General features: G+C 43.2%; 2 protein-coding genes across 5 annotated transcripts; one reads left to right on the top strand and one right to left on the bottom strand.

Annotated features, from left to right (window-relative positions):
* Positions 1–85: 85 nt before the first annotated feature.
* Positions 86–16,630, top strand: LOC135919414 (ankyrin repeat family A protein 2-like). Of its 3 annotated transcripts, none has more exons than XM_065453236.2 (7): positions 86–229; positions 714–841; positions 4,091–4,157; positions 7,818–7,871; positions 12,295–12,521; positions 13,787–13,934; positions 15,817–16,630. In XM_065453236.2, exons 2-7 carry the CDS (start codon positions 740–742, stop codon positions 15,858–15,860), a joined length of 642 nt encoding a protein of 213 aa, XP_065309308.1. In that variant the 5' UTR covers positions 86–229; positions 714–739; the 3' UTR covers positions 15,861–16,630. The 3 variants fall into 3 exon arrangements, with proteins under 3 accessions (XP_065309308.1, XP_065309307.1, XP_065309306.2); XM_065453235.2 differs by having other exon boundaries at positions 103–279; XM_065453234.2 differs by lacking the exon at positions 86–229 and adding an exon at positions 434–485.
* LOC135919416 (U6 snRNA-associated Sm-like protein LSm6) lies at positions 16,623–21,091 on the bottom strand. 2 transcript variants are annotated; one of them, XM_065453238.2, is made up of 4 exons: positions 20,984–21,091; positions 20,428–20,537; positions 20,242–20,355; positions 16,623–17,091 (listed from the first exon to the last, which is right to left on the bottom strand). In XM_065453238.2, exons 2-4 carry the CDS (start codon positions 20,516–20,518, stop codon positions 17,057–17,059), a joined length of 240 nt encoding a protein of 79 aa, XP_065309310.1. In that variant the 5' UTR covers positions 20,519–20,537; positions 20,984–21,091; the 3' UTR covers positions 16,623–17,056. The 2 variants fall into 2 exon arrangements, with proteins under 2 accessions (XP_065309310.1, XP_065309309.1); XM_065453237.2 differs by lacking the exon at positions 20,984–21,091 and adding an exon at positions 20,670–20,826.
* Between the last annotated feature and the right edge of the window lie 6,210 nt (positions 21,092–27,301).

Below are 27,301 nucleotides of genomic sequence, written 5' to 3'. Positions count from 1 at the left end.
AATAACCGGAAGTACCGGCTGCTGCAGGAAGTTATTTCCGCGCCCCCTACATGAAAGGAGAAATGCACGGAAAGGCTCTCCGACCGTCAACAGCTGTAGCAGCTGTAGCACTGGCTGTAGCTGCTGTGGCAAGCACTCGCACATGGAGCCATGCATGGAGCAAAGTAGCAATCTGCGGCAGCTGATGCGAAGCTGAAGAATATAAATGAGAAGCACACCACTGGTCCGAGTATGACAGCTGTGATTTTCTATTTAATGGTACACAAAAGGGGTGAGCAAGTAAGTAATAAGAGCGTTAAAGTAACTCCACAGCAAGTGCGTCAGACGCATCAAATTATCACATTAGCGTTGTAGCTAGCCTTAATATCGGCACTCTTTTACATGGTGCGCTGCGATCCTATATACTGTCAGAAATGGTAGGCTTTTGAACATTTGCACTGCCGTTTCCATGTCATGTTGGGCTCTTGTTTTGCTCACTACATTAGGTGAGCGGCTCTTTGACATTTATATGCGGCGGGTGAACACGGGAGGTGTTCATTTTCTCTTTATTCATTGTGAGGGTCGGTTTTCGATAGCGCGCGAAAGCAGCGAATCGTGAAGTTATACGAGCTGGTCTTTAGGACGTGGCAAATAAATCTGTTTCAACCAACGAATCTTGACTACTCTGAGAGTACGGTGTCCACAGATAATGAGATTGTGCGCATCGTTTGCAGCTGAAAGAAATTCCCTGAAGGGTATCATGCCTCATGTATGTGCGGAGACCCTCATCGAGCAGTCAAGGCCTGAAGGCAGCTCTGCTCTCCAGGGAGACACTAACAGAAGTGCTTTCACGCCATACAAGGTGAGCTCACGGTTGTTTGGCCTCATGACGGACCGCAGAAACGTTAAAACACGAGAGTTGCGGAGTGACAACTCCGGAGTAGGAATGTTTTCGGAATCATTGCACATTTTCAGTCACCTGGAAAGTAATTGGAATGGTATATATGATGGCCCAGTTGTCGGACCGATGGAATGAGAGCTCGAGATTCCGGAATGGGCATGTAGTTTCGGAGCGCTAAATGCTGATTTTAAGTAGTAAATTTGCTGATTAGACTAAACTATACTTGGCCAAATTATTATATTTCTCAATTTTTACTCAATATGGCTCTTTCAATATGGACCTATAGGCGACTGCCTCTGCCATGGTAATGATAAACATCGTGGTATTCTACACATATTCTACATTTCTGAAGACCTGGAAACCTTTCTTCATTACAATGTTGAAGTGTGTTTAAAAACAGCAAGGGTTGAAGACTGGGCGTGTTGGTATAGCATACTAGATGTTGGATTGCGTAACATTTTGCGGGACACACAGAAGATAGACACGCACAACGGAGTGCAAATGTATTCCCTTGTCAGCAGAATAAATACTAAATCTTACTCCAAGGGAAAAAACAACAAATACAAAAAATACAGAAAGGATCATCCACCAGTTCCAAGCCTGCTTTGTCGCGTAATCATTTGGCTGCACTCTACATCACAAGAAGAAAAAAAAAGGAAAAGAAACAATGAGAGTACAAAATTTCTTTTCCTTTCAAATTAGGGCATGCACATACTTCCTATGCATGCAATCTTGGCGGTTTCGATAATGTCCCACATCATTTGGCTGTCATATTTGCTCACCATTGTGCAGTTCTCAAAGATTGGCTGACATCCGCAATCTCTACAATAAACCCCAAGCTGTTCGGCAGCTGCTCTTGAAACGTTATACTCGTGCTCCTTTAATATTTTGTTCAGACACCACCCAGTCTGATACACTTTGTGCCACACGAAGGTGTACCCAACGATCTTCTTTCTATGTTGTTTTTCACAGCCTCGTTTCCATGTGGCACCACAATTTACCTTTGCACACATGCTGAGCAATCTTTCCGGAGTCTAAAAAACACCTTTACATTACACCGCTTACCAATTTTCTTTACAGAAACACGATTGAATGGATGTATGGCATCACCGCTATTTTTTCACGTCTCCTTGGGCTACAGGGCTCCTGCCCAGATAATAGTTGGCTGGTTCCGATTTCCTTTAGCAATTATTGTTTCACAGATACCAATAGACGGGAAGGATAGCCTACTGCCATAAGCCTGCGTGTTTGCTCCTGGAAGCTGTTGGCAGTGCTATGATGGAATGAGTTTTTTAACGGATTGTTGTAGCAAGACCTAACTAAGGCTTTTTTTACTACCTTAGAATCGGAAGTTCAAATGGCCAATGAGGCTTATTTGCATGCAGTTCATATTGCCAGCAAACCCATTGTACGATATGCAAACTCTGGACTGGTGGTGTTTGTGCGCTTACTTCATAGGCCACAGCAGGCTATACTGTAGCAAGTGAAGAAAATCACCAAGAAGTTGTTCTTGACAAGATGGTGGTGGCCACTGTGACATGTTGCTGCTGTTTCCACAAACGAGTTCATAGTCATGGGAGCTGCTGAAATTTTTTTTAAGCAAAGCTTTCTTCACTTCTTCCTTCGACTTTCCCACTGCTGCTGCTGCTACTGTTGTGGCTGCTGCTGTCTGGCACACAGCGTTGGGGGGTGCTTCAGAGTGTGTGTATACATGACAGGAGTGAGTTGGGAGAGAAAAGGCAACGCGAGGAACTCTTTTGGACCCCACCACATTGAATGTGCATAATGCCCTCTGGAGCTCCCTGGATGTTGCCACAGTAACCTCTCGACAGTAATTATCTGTGACCCCCTCAAAAGCATTGCAGACACTGCAGCGCTTCCCTTTCTACTAATGTGCAAGTCCAGAGGGGACATAGAACTGTAGAGAGGAGGGAGAAGAAGAGGCAGTTCCCGTACAGGGGGTGGGGGGGAGGTGACGTGAGAAGGCAAGGAAACCCTACTGCTACACGACAACAGTTGTGAGGAAACTGGACAAGGTTAAGTTGAAGGGATGGTACAGTACGTTCTTGCTATTTCTGAAAAATGAACACCATGCAGATATGTCAAGCAAATAAATTAAGGGCATGCAGAAGCAGAGCACCATTAATTAAAGTGCACCGTAAGGTCCAGGCGACACTATGGAAGCAGTTGACCATCAAATCAACACTTCTGTGACCGCTGCAGTAGCTTTGCGGCTATGCCACTGCAAGAGGTAGGGCATTTGATCCTGACCGTGGCAGCTGCATTGCGACGGGGGCGAGATAAGAAATGCACGTGCACTTAGATTTTGGGACACGTTAAAGACGGTCACAGTCTCAATATTAATCCGTTGTCCACCACTACGGCTTGCCTTATAATCCAATTGTGGTTTTGACACGTGCAGCCCGATAATCGTATTCAAGTTTAATACTTCTACCACAATGAGATGTGCCATGTGAGGCACTGACAATGCTCAACCCTCTAAGAGGTTATGAAATATGGCAAACGACGACGAATCAAGCAAACACCTCTCCCCTTTGTGTTTTCTGTACTATGCAGACAAACAGCAATGGTGCATGCAAGGTAACGTTTAACATCAATTCACCACTCTCGTGTTGGACAAAATGCCGAATTAAACATTTGTTTTCAACATCACCACTAATTATCGTAAATCAAAGCAACCAGTACAGAAAGCTTCGCTTACATCAGTTCCCACAGTATGTGGGATCTGCACAATTTCTTAGCTGTCTTGTTCCATAAGCATCAAGTGCAAAAACTAGTATGTATGGCCTTATTCCAAAGCTCTGTCACTTCTTTGTCTGTCCAATGGGGCTCATAAGGTTTGGGCCCTCTATTCAAAAACTCCCCGTTACAGCAGGCACTGTGTGTTTCCTAATGGACAGCTTGGCCCTATATTATTCTGAGCACAGAAATATGTGTTAAAGTGTGTTATTTCTGGTGGAACTGGTTTTCTCTGTTGAATGAAATGCCTAAAAATGGAAACATTGATGCAAGGCCTTGCTTGCTAGCTAACTTTGGAACTAGTTTCTTTATTGCTATTATGAGCTATAAGGGGAACTTGCAAACTAATGTCTTGATTGCTGTTCTTTTCTGTAGTTGCTGTTTGAGATAGTACAATGCTCAACTTACTATTGTGAGTGTGTCTTCATTCGCAATTTATGCTTTTTGCAGTCATCAACTGTCCTGACCAACCTTCAACGTGGAAATGTGCCTACTCAGACACAAGCTGTCCCTCTCAGTGAGTGCCAGGGACTCATTTATTCATTCATAGGTGCTGATGTATGACAGTGTATTAATTTTGTGGTGTAAACGACACAGCCAAGAGGGGGGGCCCGAATGATACAACAAATAACACTGCCAGCCAGGCGACACGGAGACAAGCAGATGCAGTTGGAGAGCATGGAAAGAATGTTTAATAACCTGTGATCATATATTACCAATATATTACTCAATTACCCAATGGCCTTCAGTCCCCAGCAGCTGCGGAGCACCTGACCAAGGTGGTGGTCAGACCTGTAACGCAGCAGAGGGTGCTAAGAATCTCTGGGTCCGGACAGGTTGCCAATGGAAACTGACCCTTGCAACGTTTAACAACTGAACCTTCTCGAGTGAGGCTAGCTTAGCAGGACTCTTTGAGGAACTATGAGACACTGTTTGGGATATCATTGGCCTTAGTGAGATTAGAAAAACTCGTGAGGCTTGCTGAATAACAGACATGTCCTCTGCTATAGAGGTCTCCTAGATAAGAAGCAATATGGGTAGGATTCCTAATCAGTAAGGACATAGCGGGCAACACTGACGAATTCTACAGCATTGATGAGAGGGTAGCTGTAGTCACAACCAAACTTAAGAGGTATAAATTAAAGGTAGTACAAGCCACCTACAGTATACAGTATCAACAGTATACAACATCCAGTAACAATGATGAGGAAGTAGATAAGTTTTATGACGATATTGAATTAGCGACGAGAAAAGTGAGACTTCAATGCAAAAGTGAGGGAAAAGCAGGCTGGTGAACAAGCAATTGGCAACTACGGCATCGATTCTAGGAACGCTAGAGGAGAGGTGCTGGTAGACTTTGCAGCAAGGAATAAGCTTCGAATAATGAACACCTTTTTCGGGAAGCGTAGCAACAGAAAGTGGACTTGGAAAAGCCCTAATGGTGAAATGAGAAATGAAATTGACTTCATACTTTCTGCTGATCCCAGCATAGTGCAGGATGTAGAAGTGATAGGCAGGGTAAAGTGCAGTGATCATAGGTTAGTGAGGGTTAGGATTCACCTCAATTTGAAGAGAGAAAGAGCAAAATTGGTCAAGAAAAAACAGGTCAACTTAGAGGCAGTAAGGGTAACAGCAGACAAATTTAGGCTGGTACTTGCAAACAAATATGCAGCCTTAGAACAGAGATGATGATAATGACATAGAGGTAATTAATGAAACTGTAACGAGGCTGGCTTCACAGGCAGCAATTGAAGTAGGAGGCAAGGAACCAAGGCAACCAGTAGGCAAGCTCTCCCAAGTAATAAAGGACCGAATAAAGAAATGACAAAGGATGAAAGTGTCCAACTCAAGAGATAGATAGAATTTTCGGAACTGTTAAAACTGATCAACAAAGCGAAAATAAGTGTTATTCGAAATTATAACATGAGAAAGACTGACGAAGCCATAAAATATGGATGCAGCCTGAAATCAGCGAGGAGGAAACTTGTCATAGGACAAACAAGATTTATGCACTGAAAGATAAGCAGGGTAATATCATCAGTAATCTTGAAGGTATAGTAAGAGCAGCGGAAGAAATCTATACTGACCTGTACAGTACCAAGAGGACTCAGGAGAAGTCTATTCGAAACAATAATCAACAGTATACAGAAACTCCTCCTATAACTAGCAGGGAGGTCAGAAGGGCCTTGCAAGACATCAAACAAGGAAGACAAGGCAGGAGAAGATGGAATAACAGTCGATTCAATCAACTATGGAGGAGACATAATGCTTGAAAAACTAGCGGCCTTTTATACGAACTGTCTGTAGACTTCAAGGGTCCCGGAGAACTGAAAGAATGCTAACATTATACTAATCCACAGAAAGGGAGACGTTAAGGAATTGAAAAATTATAGGCAGATTAGCTTACTCCCAGTATTATATAAAATACTCACCAAGATAATCTCCAATAGATTGGGCGACACTGGACTTTAGTCAATCGAGGGAACAGGCAGGTTTCAGGAAGGAATACTCTACAGTGGATCACATCCATGTCATCAGTCAGGTAATCGACAAATCCGCAGAGTACAATCAGCCTCTCTATTTGGGTTTCATGGATTACGAGAATACATTTGATTCAGTAGAGCTACCAGCAGCCATAGAGGCATTACGTAATCAAGGAATACAGAACGCTTACGTTTAAGAACGCTTAAATATCTACAGAGGTTCTACAGCTACCTTAATTCTACACAAGAAAAGTAGGAGGATACCTATAAAGAAAGGGCTCAGACAGGGAGACACAATCTCTCCAATGCTATTCACTGCGTGCTTGCGGGAAGTATTAAAGCTATTAAACTGGGAAGGCTTAGGAGTAAAGATCAACGGCGAATATCTCAGCAACCTTTGGTTTGTCGATGACATTGTTCTATTCAGCAACAATGCAGACAAGTTACAACAAATGATTGAGGACCCTAACTGAGAGAGTGTAAGAATGGGGTTGAAGATGAATATGCAGAAGACAAAGATAATAATGAATAGCCGGGCAATGGAACAAGAGTTCAGGATTGCCAGCTGGCCTACGTTTACTTAGGTCAATTAATCACAGGGAACCCTGATCATGAGAAGGAAATGCACAGAAGAATAAAAATGGGTTGGATCGCATACGACAGACATTGCCAGCTCCTGACTGGAAGCTTACCATTATCATTGAAAAGGAAGGTGTACAATCAGTGCATTTTACCAATGCTGACATATGGGGCAGAGACTTGGAGACTAACAAAGGTGCTTGAGAATAAGTTAAGGACCGCGCAAAGACCGATGGATTTTATGTGTGCGTGAACATGTCAGATTTTAAATGCGCTGCTTCACTATCAAGCACTCATAATTGGCCGGTAGCCAGGGGCATCAGGTGTCTAAGAACTTAGGAGGATGAGGGTGCAAGAGAGAGTTCACTTGCCCGTCATTGAGTTGCATGGCTGAGTACCTCTGCCTATTGCATATTGAAGTCTGAAAGAGCAACTCCTTGCCTTTACCTTTCCTCTTCTTAAACCGCTCAGTAAAAAAAAAAATTAATGTGCTCTTATGGCTCGTTCACACTGAGACATTCGGCGTTTGGAGAGGCATGGAATCTCCTGCTGCCAAAATGCAGCATCATTTACATTGCTTGTCCTTCGCACCGCTGAAGCTGCTGCCAGCTTTTGCAATACTGTGAAAACAAAGAGAGAGCACAGTATTTTTCTACTAGCACAATCTGCCGAGTATGCATTAACTTAGGCGCTCCCCGCTTTTTTTGTTTTTCTTCAGTTCACCCCTTTTGCATTCAAGGTTGGGAGCTTTTATTTTTCATTAAAACAATCAGCGCAGAGGGTCTTTCCGGTGGCACCCGCTGTCGCCGAATTGTATTCCAAGCCACTCTAGACGCCGATTATCTGAGTGTGAATGAGCCTTTATGGCCCTCCAGAACTGTCTGTGAGTGCATGTGCTCTTCTCGATGTGCAGCTAGACAAGGCACATTATTTTTTGAAAAACTTTTGAAGATGTTCTGTGACGCTCTTCTGAACAGTGTTGTCATGGATTTTAACTTGCCACCTGTAGGCGACTGTGCATGTAAAAAAAGCCACTTAATTGAGGCATCATATTCTTTGCCCCTGAGGCTTATGCATTTAATATGAATATATTTGGTCGTGTTTTTTGTTTTCAGGGCGTTGCATCCATCAACTGTCTGCACAGGGAGAGATCTCACCAGATCAGATAAGTGTGTGGCACGTTGAACTTGGTCTTGTAAATTCACTATTTTAATATAAAGGAGACCTGTGAATTTATATTTCAATTTTTGAAGTGTTTATGGAAAATCACATAACATTTACTAGCTGCGAAAATTCTCATATCACTCCTTATTGTAAAATATGAAGCTTCAACCTACATATGAAAAAGTTGGCAAATTAGTTCTTTGGCAATATGCAAGGTCGAGGAAGTTTCACAAAAGAGAGAACTGTCATCCACCTGAAAGTAACACAAAGCTACAAAAGAAGTCCATGCAGGTTTCTCAGAAAGGTAGCATCGCAGTTGGAAAATTACTCCCGATCCGAAAATTGAGCCCAAGACCAACGCTTCTCTGGGGTGGTTGTTCTAAGATATGAGCTAACCAGGAGGCTAGTAGATCGCTAAGTGATTCCAAATTAATCTACAACTCGACGTGCAGGGACTCGGAGTATTGCAAATCAGTTATTTTATGGAAGCCTGCAAAGTAGAGGAATGAAAGGAAAAGCCGTTACCCACCCGGCTATAGCATGAAGCCACAAAGGCAACCTATACAACTTCCTCAGGAAGAAACTGTCCATGAGAAAAAACCCATGTGGGTTTCCCTTGTAAGTTCATGTTGCTCTCGGGTGGATAACAATTTTCTCTTTCATAAAACTTCCTCCACCTTGCAGATTTCTGCAAAATTGATTTGCCATATTTGGTGTCTCTGCCCATCGAGTTGTCGATTCATTCTCCTTTGCCCTGCAAGCTGCTAGCCTGCTGGTTAGCTCAGATGATAGATTGACTGCCCTGGAAAATTGTTGATCCTAGTTTCCATCCTCAGAACAGAAGGAATTTTTTTTTCAACTACATACCTTTCTTTCAGACAAATCCACATGGGTTTCCATTGTAGCTTCATGTTACTCTCAGGCCAATTAAAATTTGTTTTTTCTTACGTGAAAAAGATGCACGGTTTAAGCGATACAACACAGTGCAGTCAATATTTGTGTGTGGCAATGTACAGATAAGTACAGAAAAAAGCTGGCAATCACATAGTGGTGGCATGCTGGCACAAGTGGAAACTTTAACTGGTCCTATTCATGTAGGGCATATTGAGCTTTATTAGTTTTATTATTTATCTGGCAGGAATCAATAAATAGAGAAAGAAAAGAGAGAAGACAGGGATGTTAACCAGAAAAGCGTCTGGTTGGCTACCCTATGCTTGAGGAGGGAAAAAGGTAAATAAAGAGACGAAAGAGAGAGAGGAAGGTGGTTAATGTGTGAATGTGCGTGGACAAGCGCCACACAGTCAAAGGCGCTCACTGCTGTCACTCACAGCCCGGCACTTACCAAAGTGAGTTCATCGTGCTGAGTGAATTAACATTGCTACCTGCCTGAGGGTCCCATCTGCTGCTAACCTTGGTGTTCTTGTTTGCATTGAAAAGCAAATTGCTCAGACGAGTGAGATCTGCTCCTCTCATGCACTCTTGTGCAAGGAAATAGTGTACTCAACTGACATCATGACAGTGCTGTTCTCATTCTTGCTCTTGCTGTGGAGATGCTCTTCATTCCCAAATGCAACACTTCCATGAGCCAGCTGACCTAACCTTTGCTACCAATGGCAGAGTGCTTTTCACCAGACCTGTCAGCTGCCACCATGTCAGATGTTTTCCCGGTACACATTGAAAGGAGGCCATGCACCATATGAAGTGACAACTGAACTTTAACTATTCATCATATTTTACAATCTTCAGTGCATTGGGAAGTCTGGAAACATTAAACTTTGACATGAGGTACTGTAGAATGTAGCCTCCAGTGCTCTTAGCTTTTCTCCAATCAAATAATGCAGAATTTGCACTTTGGCAGATTCTGCAACCTTACTTTTATATGAAAGCAGCCATAAAGACAGCACCTTCTGTCAGATTGCCTAATTTTACGATCCAATATCTGCATTGCTTTAACAATGTCTTGAACTTCAGTACTTGCTCAGGAGTGCAGCTGGTTTTAATGATTGTGTTTGACTAACATCAAGTGTAACATTATGTTTCCTGCTGTGGGTTGCTTTTATCCATCAGCTTTTGACAGCCTATGCACAGCATATTACAAGCAATCTTTCCCGTCGTGTGGAGCTTTCTCTCACATAAGAGCATGCAGTCAACTTCAGACCCGCCTATGGCAGAAGCTTGACTAGCAGTCTAATCTCTTACTTTTTGAACACTTTCTGTGCAAATGCCCTTATGTACAACACTGTGCAGCACTGTACATTACTGTACAGTGCTGTACAAATACTGCACAAAGCACGTGAAGGTTCCAACACCAGTTGAAGGTGCACGACTAACCAGATTGCTTGAACAGAAAAGATGATCGAACACAACAATTACCGTATTTGCTATAATCTAGGCTGGCTCTGCATCTAAACAGACCCCCAAATGTTTGAAGCCAGAAATAATTTTAAAAAACTTACCTCGAATGTAGGCTGAAGAAGAAAAGTGAGGACAGCGTTCGCAAAATAATAACAGCATTTATTTAATATAAACATGCTGAGCTCACTCTACATCGTAATCACCATCCCTATAGCGCAAACCACGTGTCCGCGCGCCAATGCATGCGCAGATAATGCGACATCGCACGCGTCGAAACGCGCCACAATCTCGGTGAACAGCTCCTCTCTGTTATTGCACACATATCTTCCTTATCGCTGTCACCAATGACATCTCCTCATTGCGGCAAACGCAAAAGTGTCCGTTGCCCCTTCTGATGACGGACGTTTTTCTAATCGATGCTGATGTCCCGCCTGGCTTACTATGCCTCTGCGGCTAGCGCAACGTTTCATTTGAAAGCGGCACTATAGTGTGCCGTTACGATAATGCCGCGCCGCATGCTGACACCATAGAACCAGCTCCGATACGACACAGGTCAAAGCGACATTGCTCGTTTACTTCAGTTGGCTACTGGTCCGGCTAGTAGCGGCTGCTTTACTAACTTTTCTAGATGGTGCTAGCTGTGGACCATATTTATCATTTTCAGTTACAAACTGGCACGTTTTTAAAAATCCTTGAATCTAAGGCAACCCTAGAGTTTTGTATATGATTATTTGGAAAGAACTATCGGCCTAAAATAAATACAGTATAAGTATAAGCAGTCTTGTGCATCCTCCCCAGCCTCGCTCTTAGATGCTTGCTGCAGTGAGTAAAAGTAAATGCTCCCTGAACCAATTTTCACATTTCGAAGCCACGGCTTTCCCCTATAGCGTGGGCATAACTATGGCTAATATCTATTTCAACAAATTTGCATATTTTTCTTGCGTAGTCTAATTTACAGAAGTATAGAAATAAAAGCAAGGTCCACATTTTGTATATTTGATATATATATATATATATATATATATATATATATATATATATATATATATATATTTTTTACTCCAATATACTTATACGAAAAATATCAAATTACTGTTACTTTTGTTCATGCTTTTACAAGACAGGCAAACAGCAGTTCCTTAATACCTCGCATCAGGTGATGCACCTTCTTTGCCTCGGTCATACCGGGGTCAGCTCGGTGAAACAGACGGGCCATTTCTTCCGCATGCATGGCGGTGGTTTTGTTGGGTTTCTGTACCTGAGCCTCAATAAGTTGTTGCGCGTAATCTCGCTGGTCCGAGCTAGAAAATGTATCAAGGAGCTGACAACGAAAATTGTCCCACGTTTGGAAGCTTGCTTCCCTGTTCGCGTACCACGTACGACCGCTGTTTTCGAGCGCAAAATAAGCATGTGCAAATTTTTGTTGTTCGTTCCAGCGATTTACCAGAGCAACATATTCATATTGGTCAATCCAGACCTCGACATCTTCGAAAGCATCGCCACGGAATATTTCGGCGACGCGAGGGTGTTCAAGAGTCATCTGGGAAAGGCTAGGTGTTGTGTGTGAAGGAGGGAGAAGCGCTGATGATGTGGTCATGCTGGTGGGAGTCACGACGGGTGGGAAGTCTGGGCTCAGGCCGAGCAGGCGCCGACTGAAACGGTGCGCTGTAGTCATTGAAAGAGGTGGAACATCGGGACTGGGTATATGGCTCCGAATAGGGGTTGCCCGCATTGGGTAGCAGGCTCCAGCACCTCCACCAGTGTTACAATGTAAAAAACAGGGGTCTTAGAGCACTATTCAGAAGGCACAGCAGCAGGTCACCTTTTTAATACAGAGCGCAACCACGACTTCATCACCGTGCCTTGACAAAAATGCTCATGCACACGCGTTGTCCTCTACTTCATCGGAGTACAGGCGCGGCAATATGTTGTGACTAATACAGCTTCAAATAAAGTGTTGAAACATAATAGCACCAAAAATGAGCGCATTTATAGCTGTAAGGAAATTGTTAAGAGCTCTGAGCTGGGGGTATGTTGCAACAACCAGCTCAAAGTCATGGCCTAATTATGCAGCGCCTGAGCGCCTGGACCTGCGGGACGAGGCAGGCCTGACACCACTGCTGTGGGCCAGCGCACATGGGCAGTTGTCAACAGTGCGCCACTTGCTTGCCAAGGGGGCACAGGTTGGTGCACAGGGCCTGAGGGGCGAGACTGCTCTGCTGCTTGCTGCTGCTCAGGGGCACTCACACGTTGTACGCTATCTGCTACAGCACGGTGCCAGCCCTAACCAGGCAGACCAGGTGAGCAGAGTAACTACACAAAGTCAGAGTAACAGTTTCTTAAAATCATTTGGAACAAGACAGGAATATATAAGATTATGTGCGCACGTATGCTACTCCAACTGTGAAGCTGAACAAAGAAATACTGTCCATGTGGGTCGCTGTTCGTGAATCTCTGTTCCATTCTAAACTGCCCTAAACTTAGTAAGCACTCATTTTTTAAAGGCACAGAAATGCTACGCATGTAGCTAAAAGACCTGAAGAAGAAAAAAAAAATGTCTACATTTCTGAATTTAGTGCTGCATGTAGTGCACCTAGTCATGATCGCATTGGCTGAATATGAATGCTTGCATTTTGGCAGTGCAAGCCGTTTTCTCAATCAATGCCACCGATGTCAGTGATGATTCTTTTACCTCAAGGTGCCGGCAGCTACTAATGGCACTGATTCGGTGCACAAGCATCTTGAAGCAAAATGTGTAGTCCCCATGTAGCAAAGACAGAACAAGGAATTCCGTCGTTATAGGGGGCTCCGACACCAGCTCACATTACTTTGTAGGCCTTCTGGTCATGAGCATGAAGCAGTTCTATTGCTTCAAAACAATTACTGTACCTTTTCAAAAAGTATTTGCAAGATATTCCTTCCACAATATGCCGTAAATCGAAGGTAAAAAATTATACTGAGCCTAATGTAGGCTAGGAGTGTTCAACCCTTTAAGGCACTGTGTACACAATAGTGTACAAGGTTACTGCATCAACAGCAAAAGCATTTATCAAAGTAATGATATTTAAAATGTGTTGCATACATCTTGAAACACTTCCAAATAAAATGGTGCTGCAAGTTTAAATAATGTGTGCAAGGTGTTTTGTAATACGAGTGGGAAGGCTGGGTGTTCTTGCTCGATGCGGTAACCTCGTTGTACATAGCTGGTTCACAGTTTTAATTGTTTTTCAAGTGTTGCACCAGGCATAATCTTTAAGTGGCTGGATAGGTGCGTTTCAACCCCACTAGACATGAAATAGTTCGTATTCTCATATCTGATGTTCAAGCAGAGAGTTTTCACATGAAGTACACATTCTGTAAGCTTGACAAAACTCCCTAAAGAATTGAAAATTCTTAGTGTATTCTGCAGCTGTATGCTTTTTATGATTCTGATGGTGCTAGAAATGCGATAAAACTAAGATCTTAATCAACAGAAATATTTATTGCTTGAAAGGGTTAACATAAAATATGAAAGCATAGGTAGCTATGCCAAGCCTCAATGCTTGCATTCTTATATGTGTTCTAGGAAGGAAACACTGCCCTAATGTATGCTGCCCTTGGCAACCATGCTGCGACAGCTCAAGAACTACTGTCAAGCGGAGCCGACATGTGTGCTCAGAACAATGTCTTTGACACCGCTTACGGCCTCTCAGTGACAATGAGTGCACGACAGGGTAAGGCTGCGACTGCGCTGTGCACGTCTGCGGCTTGCATGGTGCCATAATGTGTTCTGAAAGCTTCCTCATTTTCGTTTGGGGTGGCTACTTATAGTGTGCAGCTATGTCAGCTAAAACCTGCAAAGTACAGTTGACTCACGATAATTTATTAAGGCAAAAGCCTTAAGTGGCTCGTTGCAATGCCTCATACTCGAAAAAAAAGTGGCATCTAGTCTTGTGATGCAAGAAATATCAGGAATGGTTCATACCCACATAAGCAAGCAAAGATGCAATGGGTGAATATGAATGAAGAAACGAAAGAACCTTTAGGTAGTGCATTAGGTGCTCACATGCGTCGTTGAGGAGGTCAACCTGCAGTGCCATATGTTTACTTCACACTGCAGCTCGTTAGGTCTTGCAAGTAGTCAGACTCCTTCAATCTTATACCACATGAGCAGCAGGCTTTCGCCTTCATGTGTTACAGGAGCATAACATTCTGCCGAACTTTTTCAAAGTTGGATTTGGAATTCAGCATAATCTGTAGAAATGTTCCAGTTTTGCTTGGTTTATGATCTTTGAAATACACTCTGAAGAAATTTAACTCAAATAAGGCTCTTAGTTAAACCCAAAAAGCTCAGACAACTTTCCACATCAAGGAAAGTACATTTGCACCACAATTAGTAAAGTAATTACTTTACTAATGAATTAATTAGTACTAAGTTTGCTGAGCTATCCACAACTAACTTTGCTTCAGCATACAAAAAAACTCTACTAGTATAAGCTTTGAATTAAGTTTTCCATGCTTAAAATGTTGAACTATCAAGCTCAGCATATCAAAGAAGATATACTGGTCTTTCTGGATTAATTTGCACCAACAATTCTCATTATTGCAACTAGGCCTCTATGTCCAGAAATGGCCATAGAGGCACATCAGTCTCTTGCATGCTATGGAAGAGTTTCTCACCTTAGTGTATTATTGAATTTCTCAGTGGAAAGTTTCACCTTTTCATGAATTCTGCCCCACCTCTTAGGAATGACAAACAAGTAGCAGCCATTTCCTACGTGCAGTTGCTAATATTGTGGCACACACACAAGATGGCACTAAGTGTCAGAAACAGATAAATGTAATGTTGGTGTCATCAGTGAAAATGAAACGGTCTGGCATTCATGAGTAAAAATTGTAGTAACCAGCCAAGTTTGTTGTAACAACAAATTTTCATACTTTCACGGATATAAACATCACCCTAGCAACATCTCATTTGGAAAGGTATTGATAGAGCCATGTTTGAAGCATTCTTATGAAAAAATACTGTGGAAGGCTTCAGTGAATCGTTATTTGAAGTGAAAGCTAGTTCAGATGATAGCTTGAGATTGCAGTTGAAGCTTGTTGATTTTTCGCTATTGACATGGTTGGAAAGGAACAGGTTATCAACCAAGCAATAGAAGACAGTGAAAGCATGCTTAATGCAAGCTATTTTTTCACAGATAATGTTACTGCCTTCTAGTTATTAAATTCCAAAAATCATGGTTGTGCAAAAAAAAGAACAAACAACGAAATAGAAGTAGTTGATAGTGCAGTATCTGATCACAATATTGCCTGTATTGGAAGCAGCTTCTAAAGATTGTGTGTGGAAATGCACTCACCTGCTAAATATTGAATGGCGCGCTGCAATTTGTCCGAAATTTCTGCCCTTCTCATAATTTTGGTTTAGGGGATGAATTGTAGTGCCATGAAGTTGTCTGTGTTATCGAGCATGCCGGAATAAACAGTCGGCAGTAGTACTCTTTAACAGGAGTCTATAGAGTGATTTTCCCTTGTCTAATTATTGATGAAACTGTCATTGCCTCTTTGCCGGAGAAACATATTTACAATAATTGCATTTCTATATTTTTCTTTTAGTGCAGCAAATCCTGGAGAATTATATTCTGAAGCTGCTTCAGTGAGGTCTGGCTCAGGATCACTATTGCGAGAGGCCATCGATTGCTTTTGGGCTTCTGCAGTGAACATATTTGTGCCTGTGAGCTGCACAACTGGACACTTCCAAAAATGACCTGCTCATTTTGTCCGTGCAAGACTTTGGTATATAATGCTTTTAGACTGCATGAGGTGCGATGTAAAATTTTTGAGATGGGTGCTGCCTAATGAACAGCAGTTGTAGTGGTGCGATGCATCAGCAGATGGCACATTTAGATCTGGTAAAATCCTCAATGGTCATCACACAGCATCAGTGCTGAAAATTTTGGATGCCACTTCGTCTGCTGTATGACTTACTCATCACATTAATGATGTATCCTAGGAGCTAGTCAGTGTTGTACATGTTTTTCTTCTTGTTTGACTGTTGCAGCATTTGCAAGATAACATTGTGCTTGTATGTGTGTAGCTGTGCAACTTGAGTGTCTGACAATGATGGTTGTGGCCAGGCCAGAACATAGTGTACAGTCACAGCTTTCATGACAAGTGCTGATTTCTGCTCTGTTAAGGCGTAGCAGTTCTAATTTAATGGATCACAGTGTAGTTTGCAAGAACTGCTACGGATCAAAGCTTTTAATTACAAGCTACGTGCACAGGCTTCGCGGAAATTTGGCTCTTTCGCAAACCCTACGTCTCAAACTTTTGTGGGTGACTGTACCTTCTGTCTACAACAGTAAATTGCCTCCTTTCGTACTAGTTTTTCAGATTCAGACACAAGAGAATAAAACAGAGAATGTGACTGAAGCTGCTTTACTTGCACCTCAGTACATAGTGTTCATGTCAAATTTTAATTCAAGAGCTATTCAGGAAAAAAAAGAAAACTTGCAATTGTCATGTTGAAACAGGCTATTCTGCCAGAAATATGTAACAATTACCTTGCAGTGGGACAGAAAAAAAAAGGGAAAAAAAAAACATTCTGGTAGACAGCCCTCATGAATTGGCAGGCTGCAATTTCCAGCTGTATCAATTACTGCAGTTATAACCTATTACGACGGTGCACTGGCAACTTGCAGATGAGGTTTTCCCTCCTTTCTGTATTGTTTTATCATAGGTTGTAAGCTGCGATAATCATGCATGGACCAGCTAAGAAAAAAAATAATTGTTGGCATGGATGAATATTTGCACATTGTACAGCAAATGCAGTCTTCTTGGACCATGATTGTCATCTTCATATCCTCCTTTTCTGTGTGCTGATGTACAGAACTGAAAAAAAAAAAAAAATCTGTGAATCTTCCTGAATAGTATTCTGAAAAGCTAGTCAAACCATCTTAATATCTTAGAAGTAAACACTGTGTGTCATTTTCATTTAAAAACAAAGACATGTTTATCATAAGTTATCATAAGCATTTGAGAACAAACAGTCTACTACTCTTTTAGAAGAGACAATGTACTTGAACCAGGAGTGGGATAATGTAATAATTCTAGCAATTCTTTTTCTTTTCATGCTTTGGTGTTTATCTGAGCAGTACTGTGTTCTCACCACAACTGGCCGATCGCGAGTGGTGGCCGATAAAGAAAGCCATAGAATTGAGCGGAGTGAAAGGAATGCTACATTATACCAGCCCCAATTTGATACAGAGGTCACCAGCTCCTTCCTATTCGATTTCATTCAATGAATCTTAAATTATGGAGTTTTATGTGCCAAAACCACTTTCTGATGATGAGGCACGCCGTTGTGGAGGACTCCGGAAATTTCAACCACCTGGGGTTCTTTAACGTGCACCTAAATCTAATGTTGAATTCCAATGGCAGATCCAGATCAAGTTTTTCTGCTCTGTATGGAGCAATCATATTCCAATGGCAGATTGGGACCAGCCGCTGATCCCGGATTGCTCCGTGGAGCAAAAATATTTGCTCCGCCGAAATCGGCAGATTTGACCGGAAGTCCTCGTGACGTATTTCCTTCACCCGCCTCTGCTTCCTGTCACGGTCGCCTGTTTCCGGTGGCGGGCAGCTATGGACGACATGGGAAATGTGGACGCCGCTTCGCGCCGTGCGATTTTGTTCGCGCTCCTAGACAGCTCCGACTCACAGTACAATTTCCAAGTCGAGTGATGATTCTTCTGACACGGACAGTGAAATGGGGTGGTGGGTTGTGCTTCCGTGCGCTTGTTCCTCTCTCTATTCTAGCGCCCTCTCACTTGATTTTCCTGTACTAAGTGCCCCCGCGGGAGCGCACGCGTTCCCTTCGCAGATATGGTGTGAGCAGATGAGAGTGATCTCAGTCGGAGCGACGCGCTCCGTTCGTGATTCGGCCGAGCGCTCGCGATCTACCATTGGAATTCAACATAAGTACACGAGTGTTTTTGCATTTCGCCCCCATCAAATTGCGGCCGCTGTAGCCGGGATTCGATCCCGCGACCTCGTGCTCAGCAGCCTGACACCATAGCCACTGAGCAACCGCGGCGGGTACGTTCAATGAATCTGTCATTAGCTTCAATCCCAGCCTCAATTTGGCTACAAGAGCATCTAATGGCCTTAATAAGATGCTCCATATGAATGGTGGCTCTTGTGTCTGCAATGACAGCCTTTAAGGAGTCTTCGATGTTGCTGGACACCATTTCACTACCTTATACTATTTATTATATAATAGTCTGGAGTGATGTGGTTGTGAAATGTTTCAGACAGCTACTTTTGCATTATTGAAGCCATGTGTGCTGGCTCGGAGTTTAGTTCTAAGATGTCTGGTTGTTCCTGGGCAACATGCTCAGTCCAAGGCCATTTCCAACACTTCAACATATGCAGCAGCGTTGACTCTGAGGCCATGGAAGAAGTAATTGGGTGGCATTACATGACCCTTGCTGGCAATCCCCAACACTGTGAAAGACGATCGAAACTTGGCGTGCATGACAGTGAAAGCATCTGTAGGGTTACTGCAAAGCTACCTGTCATTTGTCACATTTAGGAACAATTGCATTTTTTAAATTGCTGATGTTAGTGGCAGGAGCAGCACAGCGTTCTACTTCATTTCTGGCATAAGGCCAGAAGCCGCCATTTTGACACAGATAGTACATAGGTAACACACAAGAACTCTTGAAGTGAGGCCAGGAGTAATAGACAAATGCCTACATTTCACGAGGAGCTATAGCATGACAAGTGCATGTTCTTGGGCAGCTGCTACACCCTTTAAACGATGCCCCTCACTGGAGAAAGAAAGCCTTCAAGCATCACTTCCACTCTTTGCACGAGAGCTTGTTGAATTTCCAGTTGATTACATTTGCCTTTGCTTGCATGACAATTTTAGTAACACAATGTTTACAACAGGCATTTCTGAAACGCATCTTTAACTTTGATGAAAGCACGAAAGCACCCCTTGCAAATATTTAAGATTTGAATGCAAATTTAAACATGTGTTACAATACATAAGTTGAGTCACTGTAGAGAAAATGTGCATGCTGCTGGCAAACTGCGTTTCCAGCGAAGTGTTTGACGTTCAAGGTCTGTGTGATCATTCCATAAAGTCTGCATGACTTCTAATTGTGTAAAAGTTTACCAAGCACTCGACCTGCTCTACGATTTCTTCTTGCACTGCACAAATAAAAAAATATATGTTCCATCATTAAATTTTAAAATTTGAAGCACGCTCAAGCTTCGTCTTTAAGAGTGGAATGCAATAGCATTCAAAGATGCCCGACTGCTTCGTACACTTCCCGGCAACTGCAGCTTGTGCAACCGTGATGTTTGCCGAGAAACCCTGGTGGCAAACACTATGCTTGGTGTATGCGCAAAGCTTCAGAGAGGGGCCACCCTGAGTTCTTGCAAGAGTGACAGCTGCTGCAAGCAATCATATTGCAGACGTCACTCTGCCAGATTTGTTAGTTCTTACGTAACAGAATTATGATTTCTCGTATATACAAATTACAATGCAATACTATCATGCCTGTAGGTTGTGTGCAAGGCGCATTTTCCGATTTTACTACGTATTTTGCCCTGAAAAATTCAATTGGTTCAGTACTCCCTTACGCTACATGGAAGGCCTGCGTGGTTCAAAATTCTTTTTTTGCCGGAACGACGTCCAACACTGAACGCCGACGTCAGATTTTCTGCCGCACGGGGCGCTTAACGTTACCTCATCAGTATCATGCTGCAGCATCTGGATACCTAAATTAGTGCGACAATCTTGCACAGTGGCCGCACACACACACACAAAAAAGGTTCAGTCATGCAATCTACACACTAGCCACGTCAAAAATTCACACTAGCATGCCGAACACTTTGGATCAGCGACTAATTTCGCGTCAATCATGATGCTGAACCAACCTAAATACCGGTAAATATCAAAGCTACCGGAATAACTATGACATAAGTGTACAACTGTCAAGTAAAAATAGCTAACAGGCTTCGCTAGCTTACCGTTGTTCCCTCGAATGAAAGCGTCGCCGTACTTGTTTTTCAGCTGACCATTGACGTATTCTTCGGTCTGCTCAAGGGCTATGTTCATGTAGCCATCAAGACACGCGAGAACACCTAGGGGAAAAGAAAGAAGTCGGAAGTATACACAACCTCATCTAATAAGCAGCGCTCAGTAAGAAGCCTTACCTCGGTAGTCCAAACCAGAGTTTAACTTAACGACAACAGGTCGTCCAATAATTTGCTTCAAAAATTCGCTGGGCGTTTGGCGTCGACTCATCGTTGAGCTCGGCAGTAACCTGCGTAAATGCATTCAACACTGAACACCGTGGCTGAAAACTGCAAAATGGTCACTAAGTAAGCGAAAACTCATTGCAACATATCTGCTAGTGTTATTCACAAGATGCAAACACCAACGGGAAAGTACTCGCCTAATACAAAGCGCGTAATTTCGTGGCAGCCCCGGCAAGAAAGTTTGCGCTACGGTTTCAGTGGCGAAAACAAACGCTTCGTGTGGATTGAAATGACTAGTGTTGGCTTTTCTCACCCATTGTTGCATGCTCAAGTTCTCAGAACACTTTTCGCCTAAGAACAATGTCCGTTACGGCGCAGTTCAAAAGACGGAATGTATCGTTTCAGTGTACATTTATAGTACATTAAATTTGGTTACAAAAAATAAGAGCGTATCGTTGAAGGCGGTTTTATATAAATGTTAATGAGAAATAATTTCTAATGTCATGCTCACCGTGGTCACCGAGAGCCCACGATGCGGCGGCCAGGCTCAGGCTGCCCGTCCCAACGTGGGAGCGGCACGTTGCGCGATAATCGTATATCAGGGCTCGCAATAAAGTTTTTCCATCCATCCATCCATCCATCCATACTTTTGTGGGCGTAAGCAAGTGCTGCCGCCAACGTTTGTAGATGGCTGCCGCACGAGAAACAACTAGCGACACCATGACCTCTATTTTAAAATGAAGGAGCACTTTGCATACTCCTACTTGCTTTCCTGAACCTGAATTTGGTCTTAAAGCGTTACCGACGTATTTTCGGTAACGGGGCGGCTAGTCTGCCGTCCACCGACGGGAGTGACGACTGTTTTCGAATGACGGTGGCGGTGGCGCTGATAGCTGTCCTCATGTAGCACACCATGTCATGTAGGGACATTTCCAGGGCGGACACTGGGTTCTGTTATGGAGCGAGCAAAAAAAAAAAAGCTCGCGGAAAATGCCCACGTGCGCAACCTTGTCATAGTAGCACGTGGGCTAGATGACGTCCTAAACAGGAAAGGGACCGGACTAGACCAACGCTTGGCGAAGGGGCTGGACGACTTGCGCGAGCTAACCCTCAGGTGCAGACCGTGGTGTGCACGGTGCCGGAGGTGCCTGTACGGGACAGTCACGTACGAAGAGCCGTAGTGGCTGCTAACGCGGCGATATAGAAAATTAGCCGAGAGAAAGGCTTCGAGGTTGTCGAAGTAAACAGGGAAGTGAGAAGGTATGGGGGTTTGAAACGAGACGGGATCCACGAGAAGTGGGCTGGTGACTTGGTGGTCGCGCTGTTGCTTTTTAGGGGGGCCCACGGGCGCTCAGGAGGCCAGAGTAGTAGTGATGAAGAAGGTCCTTTAGGGGAACCTCAGAAGAGCATCGCCGTCGATAATTGAAAAAGGAGGAAAGCAAGAGAGAGAGCTCGCCATAGAATAGGCTACATGAACATGCAGGGCGGCAGAAGAAAGGAAAAGTGGGCAGAGGTTGAAGAGCAGTTAAATAGAGAACAAATAGGAGTGTATGCGGTGACAGAAACGAACCTTAGAGACTCAGAAGAGCCGCCAGTGATCGAGAATTAAGTTTGGGAAGGGTGCAACAGTACTACGTCGGAAAAAAAAAATGGGGGGGGGGGGGGGGAGTCGGAATGTTCATCCATCAGGGAGCCAAGTGGAAAAGCGTAAATTCAACAAGTCAGGAGCATCTTTGGTTATCAGGTACAATGAGTGGGGAAAAAAACTTGGCTGGGCGTTACGTTTTGTGGACCAGAAATAATTGCAGAGAGAAGAACAAGGAGTTAGTGGAATATAAGCGCTGATATTAAAGGTTTCGGGAATGGCGCTGAAATTATCCTATTAGGTGACATGAATGCCCACATACAGGATTTAGATGGCTATACCGGCAACAACGGGAAGTCAATGCTAGACATTTGTGAGCAACATAACCTCGTTATCGTGAATACCGAACCTAAGTGTGAACGGCAGATCACTTGGGAAGTGGGAAACCGGCAATCAACCATTGATTACTGTCTGATGACAGAAGGAATTAATGACAAGTTGAGAGAAATGGTCATTGATGAGGAAGGGTATCGCAGCAAAGGGAGTGACCATAAACGCATCATTTTGAATATGGGATATGTAGTTGGGAAAGAGAGCAAGGAGTGCGAAATGGTCAGTACGAATTTGAACGCTGAAAAAATAGCAAATATAGTCATTAGAGTAGAGGAAGAACTTGGCAAATGGCCAAATAAAGAGTGGGAATATAGCGAGCTTCTAAGTCTAATAACGACAGAAATACGGAAAGAGAAACATGTTCGTTGGAAAGGAAAAAAAGAAACCGAAAAGCTGGTGGAACAGGGAGATACGAGAAGCGATCGCCGAACGGCAGAAAGCATCCCAAGAGCATAGGCAGTCAAATAAGGCGCAGTTGCCGCAGGATTAAGTAGCCAGTAAATGGGAAATATACCGAGAGAAAACGCCTATGGTTCGAAAACTGGTGCAAGCAAAATTAAAAGGTGAAAGTGAACGTTGGTTGCCAGAAATACGTGAGAAAAAAGAAGGCCGCACCTAGAATGTTTTGGAACCGCGTAAAATTATTAGGTAGGAAGTCAACAACAATACAGCAACATATCCTAGACGAAGGTGAAAACAGACTGGAAGGAGAAGCGGCAATAAATTACATCCGAAAAATAACAGCAGAATCTTTCCAAGCCAATGACGAGGTTGTATTTGAAGAAAAAAAAAAAGAGCATGAAAGAGACCCAAGTGGAAACCGGAGCTGGTGCTGACAAAATTCCAACTGGAAGAAAGCGGAAGAGAAAATTCCTAAGCGCACAACCATGGGGCTAGACGAGGTTCCCGTTAGGCTGGTTAATGAACTGGGACCAAAAAGTAAGGAAGCGCTGGTGAAAGCAGTGGAAAAAGCTTTAAATGATAGACGAATATCAGACAGTTGGCGACAAAGTAGAATGAATTTCATTTATAAAGGTAAGGGGGAGAAAGATAGAATTCACTCGTATAGACCATTGTGGTACCATTACATCGCTAATATACACGGTAGCAATGCAGGCAATCAAATTAAAGCTTCAAGCGTGGGCAGAGAATAATGACATTTTGGGAGAACTTCAGAATGGCTTCAGAATAGGTAGGCGTTTAGATGATAACTTATTTGTTCTTACTCAGGGTATTGAAATATCAAAAGTAGAAAACAGACCGGTATATGTGGCCTTTTTAGATATTACAGGAGCCTATGACAACGTAGACCGCATCATTTTGTGGGATATTCTGGAAGGGGAAGACTTAGGTGACGATTGTCTACAGCTTTTGAGAGACATTTACCTAGAAAATACCGTTTGCGTTGAATGGGAAGTGATGAGGAGCGAGGAGAAAGTTCATATATCAACAAGGGACTGAGGCAGGGGTGCCCTTTATCCCCACTGCTGTTTATGATGTACATGGTGAGGATGGAGAGGGCGCTAGAAGGAAGTAATATCGGTTTTCATCTCTCATACAAACAGGCGGGTACAGTATAGTAGAGCAGCAGCTTCCAGGTTTATTTTATGTGGACGATATTGTGTTGCTAGCTAACAAGCAAAGCGACTTACAACGTCTGGCTAATATCTGTGGACAGGAAGGCAACAATTTAGGTTTGAAACTTAGTGTTAGAAAATCAGGTGTTATGGTATTCATTGAAAACAGTGAACAGACAGTGGCAATACAAGGCCAGGAAATACCTCGGGTAATAGAATATAAGTACCTTGGTATATGGCTAAACGAAGGCAATAGATATATGGAAACACAGGAAAAACAATAACAGTGAAGGGGAAGATAAATGCAGCCATAATGAAGCACAAAGCGCAATGGGGATAGAATAGGTACGAGGTATATGGAAATGTGTAATGGTTCCAGGACTTACTTTTGGAAATGCGGTTGTTTGCTTTAAATCAGGGGTACAATCAGGACTCGATGTGAACCAAAGGTCAGTGCGTCGCCTCGCATTGGGTGCTCACGGGAAGACTACAAATGAAGCTGTGCAGGGAGATATGGGCTGGACTACTTTTGAAGTGAGGGAAGCTCGCAGTAAAATTGAGTATGAAGAACGGCTGAGGAATATGGAAGAAAGTAAAGGGGTTGGGAGGGTTTTCGGGTATCTGTACAGGAAAAACATTGATTCACAGTGGAGGAAAAGAACTAGGAAGCTTACCAGCAAGTATGCGGCCTGTATGGTGGGCAACACAGCAACAAAGAAGGCCAAGCGGAAAGTCAGAGAGGCTGAAATAATCTCATGGGTGGCGGCAATGAAAAAGAAACCTGCCATGAGTAACTACTTAAGAGGAAAAAACGAAATCAGGACAGAAACCATTTATGAGAACTCAATGGGAAGCTCATTACTTTTCGAAGCGAGATCGGGATGCCTTAGGACACGCACCTATAAAGCGAGATATAAGAAGGAAGAAGAAGCATGTGCTTGCTGCGGTAAAGCTAGGGAAACGACGGAGCATGTTTTATGAGAATGTGAGTACGTCTACCCAGCGGTCGATTTAGGCACCACTGGCCTCCTTGAAGCCCTTGGGTTCAGCGGGAGCAGTGGTAAAACAAACATGTCCGTAATAGGCATTAGTAAGAGGCGATTGGAGGATTGGTGGAATAAAAGTAGGGAAACGACAAAAAACGGAGACGTACAAAAGCACAGCTCGCAATAGAGGATCAGAAAATTTGGCTGTGGGTGTCCATAGTGTTTTTTTTCTTTATTTCTTTTTTAACCTAGGTAGGACATTAGGCAGTATAATAGCAAGAGCTTGGTGGCGCAACCCACCGCCCCGTTCCAAAGGGGACGCTCATAACATACATACATACATACATACATACATACATACATACATACATACATACATACATACATACATACATACATACATACATACATACATACATACATACATACAACATACATATTTTCATACATACATACATACATACATACATACATACATACATACATACATACATACATACATACATACATACATACATACATACATACATACATACATACATACATACATACATACATACATACATACATACATACATACATACATACATACAACCGTCCGTCCGTCCATCCATCCATCCATCCATCCATTCTCATGCTACGGCGCAGCGCTCGGCCGCCCGGCCGCGTGTTGGCGAAGCGCGCGCGCGTTTGGAACCGTTTATTGGTATTTTTTTAATTATTGCCTGCCGCCGCATTAGAGCGGCATTTGTTGCGGGTTTGATGAGAGGTTTTAGCTGCGTAAAGTGGTATTCGTTCGCGAAGACTTTTTTTTTTTCTGAGCCGTATGAAGCATGCCTGTGGAGTGTGGATACGACTCAGAACACAAAGCGATTGCGCAGCGTGGAATAGCTTGAGCAGTGAATTTATTTATTCATGCAATACTGCTGCCTTTGGCAGCCAAGGCTGCAATGGTTAAAATGGAAACAATAAACTTGAAGTGGCCCTTGGTTATCCCCATGCGAAAGCATTGCGACCACCTCGCGATGCCCATGCACTTTCAGCCGTCTTAATTTAACTTCGCCTTAATTAGCACCAAAGGTCGTGGGTTGGACTCCCACCAAAGGTCAAGGTTTCGGCTCCCAACTAAGGATGTGGGTTCGAGTGTCTTAACTCTACTTTAATTAACTTCGCCCTAATTGATACCAAAGTTCGTTGGCTCGACTCCCACCAAAGTTCGTGAGTTCGAACGCCTTGAAGGACATCTTAATTGCTTGTACTTCAATTAATTTCGCCTTAACACCAAAGACCGTGTGTTCGACGCTTACTAGTGGTGTGGTTTTGAGTGTCGTTGTGAATTCTAGCTTAATTAAACGTGCCTTAATTCGCTCTGCCTTAGCTGACTCTGCCTTAATTTACATTGCCTTAATTGACTTTGAATTAATTGACGTCATCAACCGCCTCGATTGTCCCACTTGACTTTTTCGTTAATAAACAACACGAGCTACAGGTGTGCGATGTGGCATAGTAGAGGGTAAAAATAAAGATCAAACCCAAGCTCGTTCAAGACATATACAAGACAATAAGAAAGCACTTAATTTCAGTTAAGGGTGAGCAAACAGGGTGAGGTAAGGGTGAACGTAAACAAAACGAAAAATATATCGTCATTTGCGAAGCATGCGCCGCCGATGTGATGTAAGGAAATGACGCGACATGTAAAGTTGATATCGCCCATTCTCAAGGAGAGCACCCGAATATGTTTTGACAGTAGATAAAATTGTGGAAGCACGTGCCACTGCGCGATAATCCCGCGCAAGTAATCAAGCACGCAGTCAAAACAAACTATAAAGGGAAGAATAAAGGACCTTTAGAAAACAGCGTAAACAAATGATAGCACACAACATCCGATGAAATGGCAAGAGGATCGTGAATAAGAAGGAAAATTATAAAAAAAAGAACAATTACAAGGCCGCTGAGCGTGCGTCCCCGATGTGACGCGATTGGCGAAATGCAAATATTTTCATCTTCAAACGTTCTTGCTTTTCTTTCTTTGCTGTCCTTTCATTATTAAGAGGCTTCGCGAAAAACCGCAGGCGTAGAAGAGGTTGTAAACCCACCCGCGCCAACCCGCCGCGGTGCGTGCAGGCAGCCAAGCAGACGACAGCGAAGAGCGTAGCAGTATAGGACAGCTCGCAACTCATTTGCATAGTTCCACCAATACTACTTATACCAATACGATTGCATTGAAAATAAAATATATTTTAAAAGTGTTAGCAACTTCTTGCTTACTCCCATCCACTTACCTGACT

The sequence above is a fragment of the Dermacentor albipictus genome, chromosome 1, assembly GCF_038994185.2.
Source record: "Dermacentor albipictus isolate Rhodes 1998 colony chromosome 1, USDA_Dalb.pri_finalv2, whole genome shotgun sequence".
Taxonomy (NCBI): Eukaryota; Metazoa; Arthropoda; class Arachnida; order Ixodida; family Ixodidae; genus Dermacentor; species Dermacentor albipictus.
The sequence above is the reverse complement of the archived record's forward strand: the minus strand, read 5'-3'. Positions and strand labels throughout refer to the sequence as shown.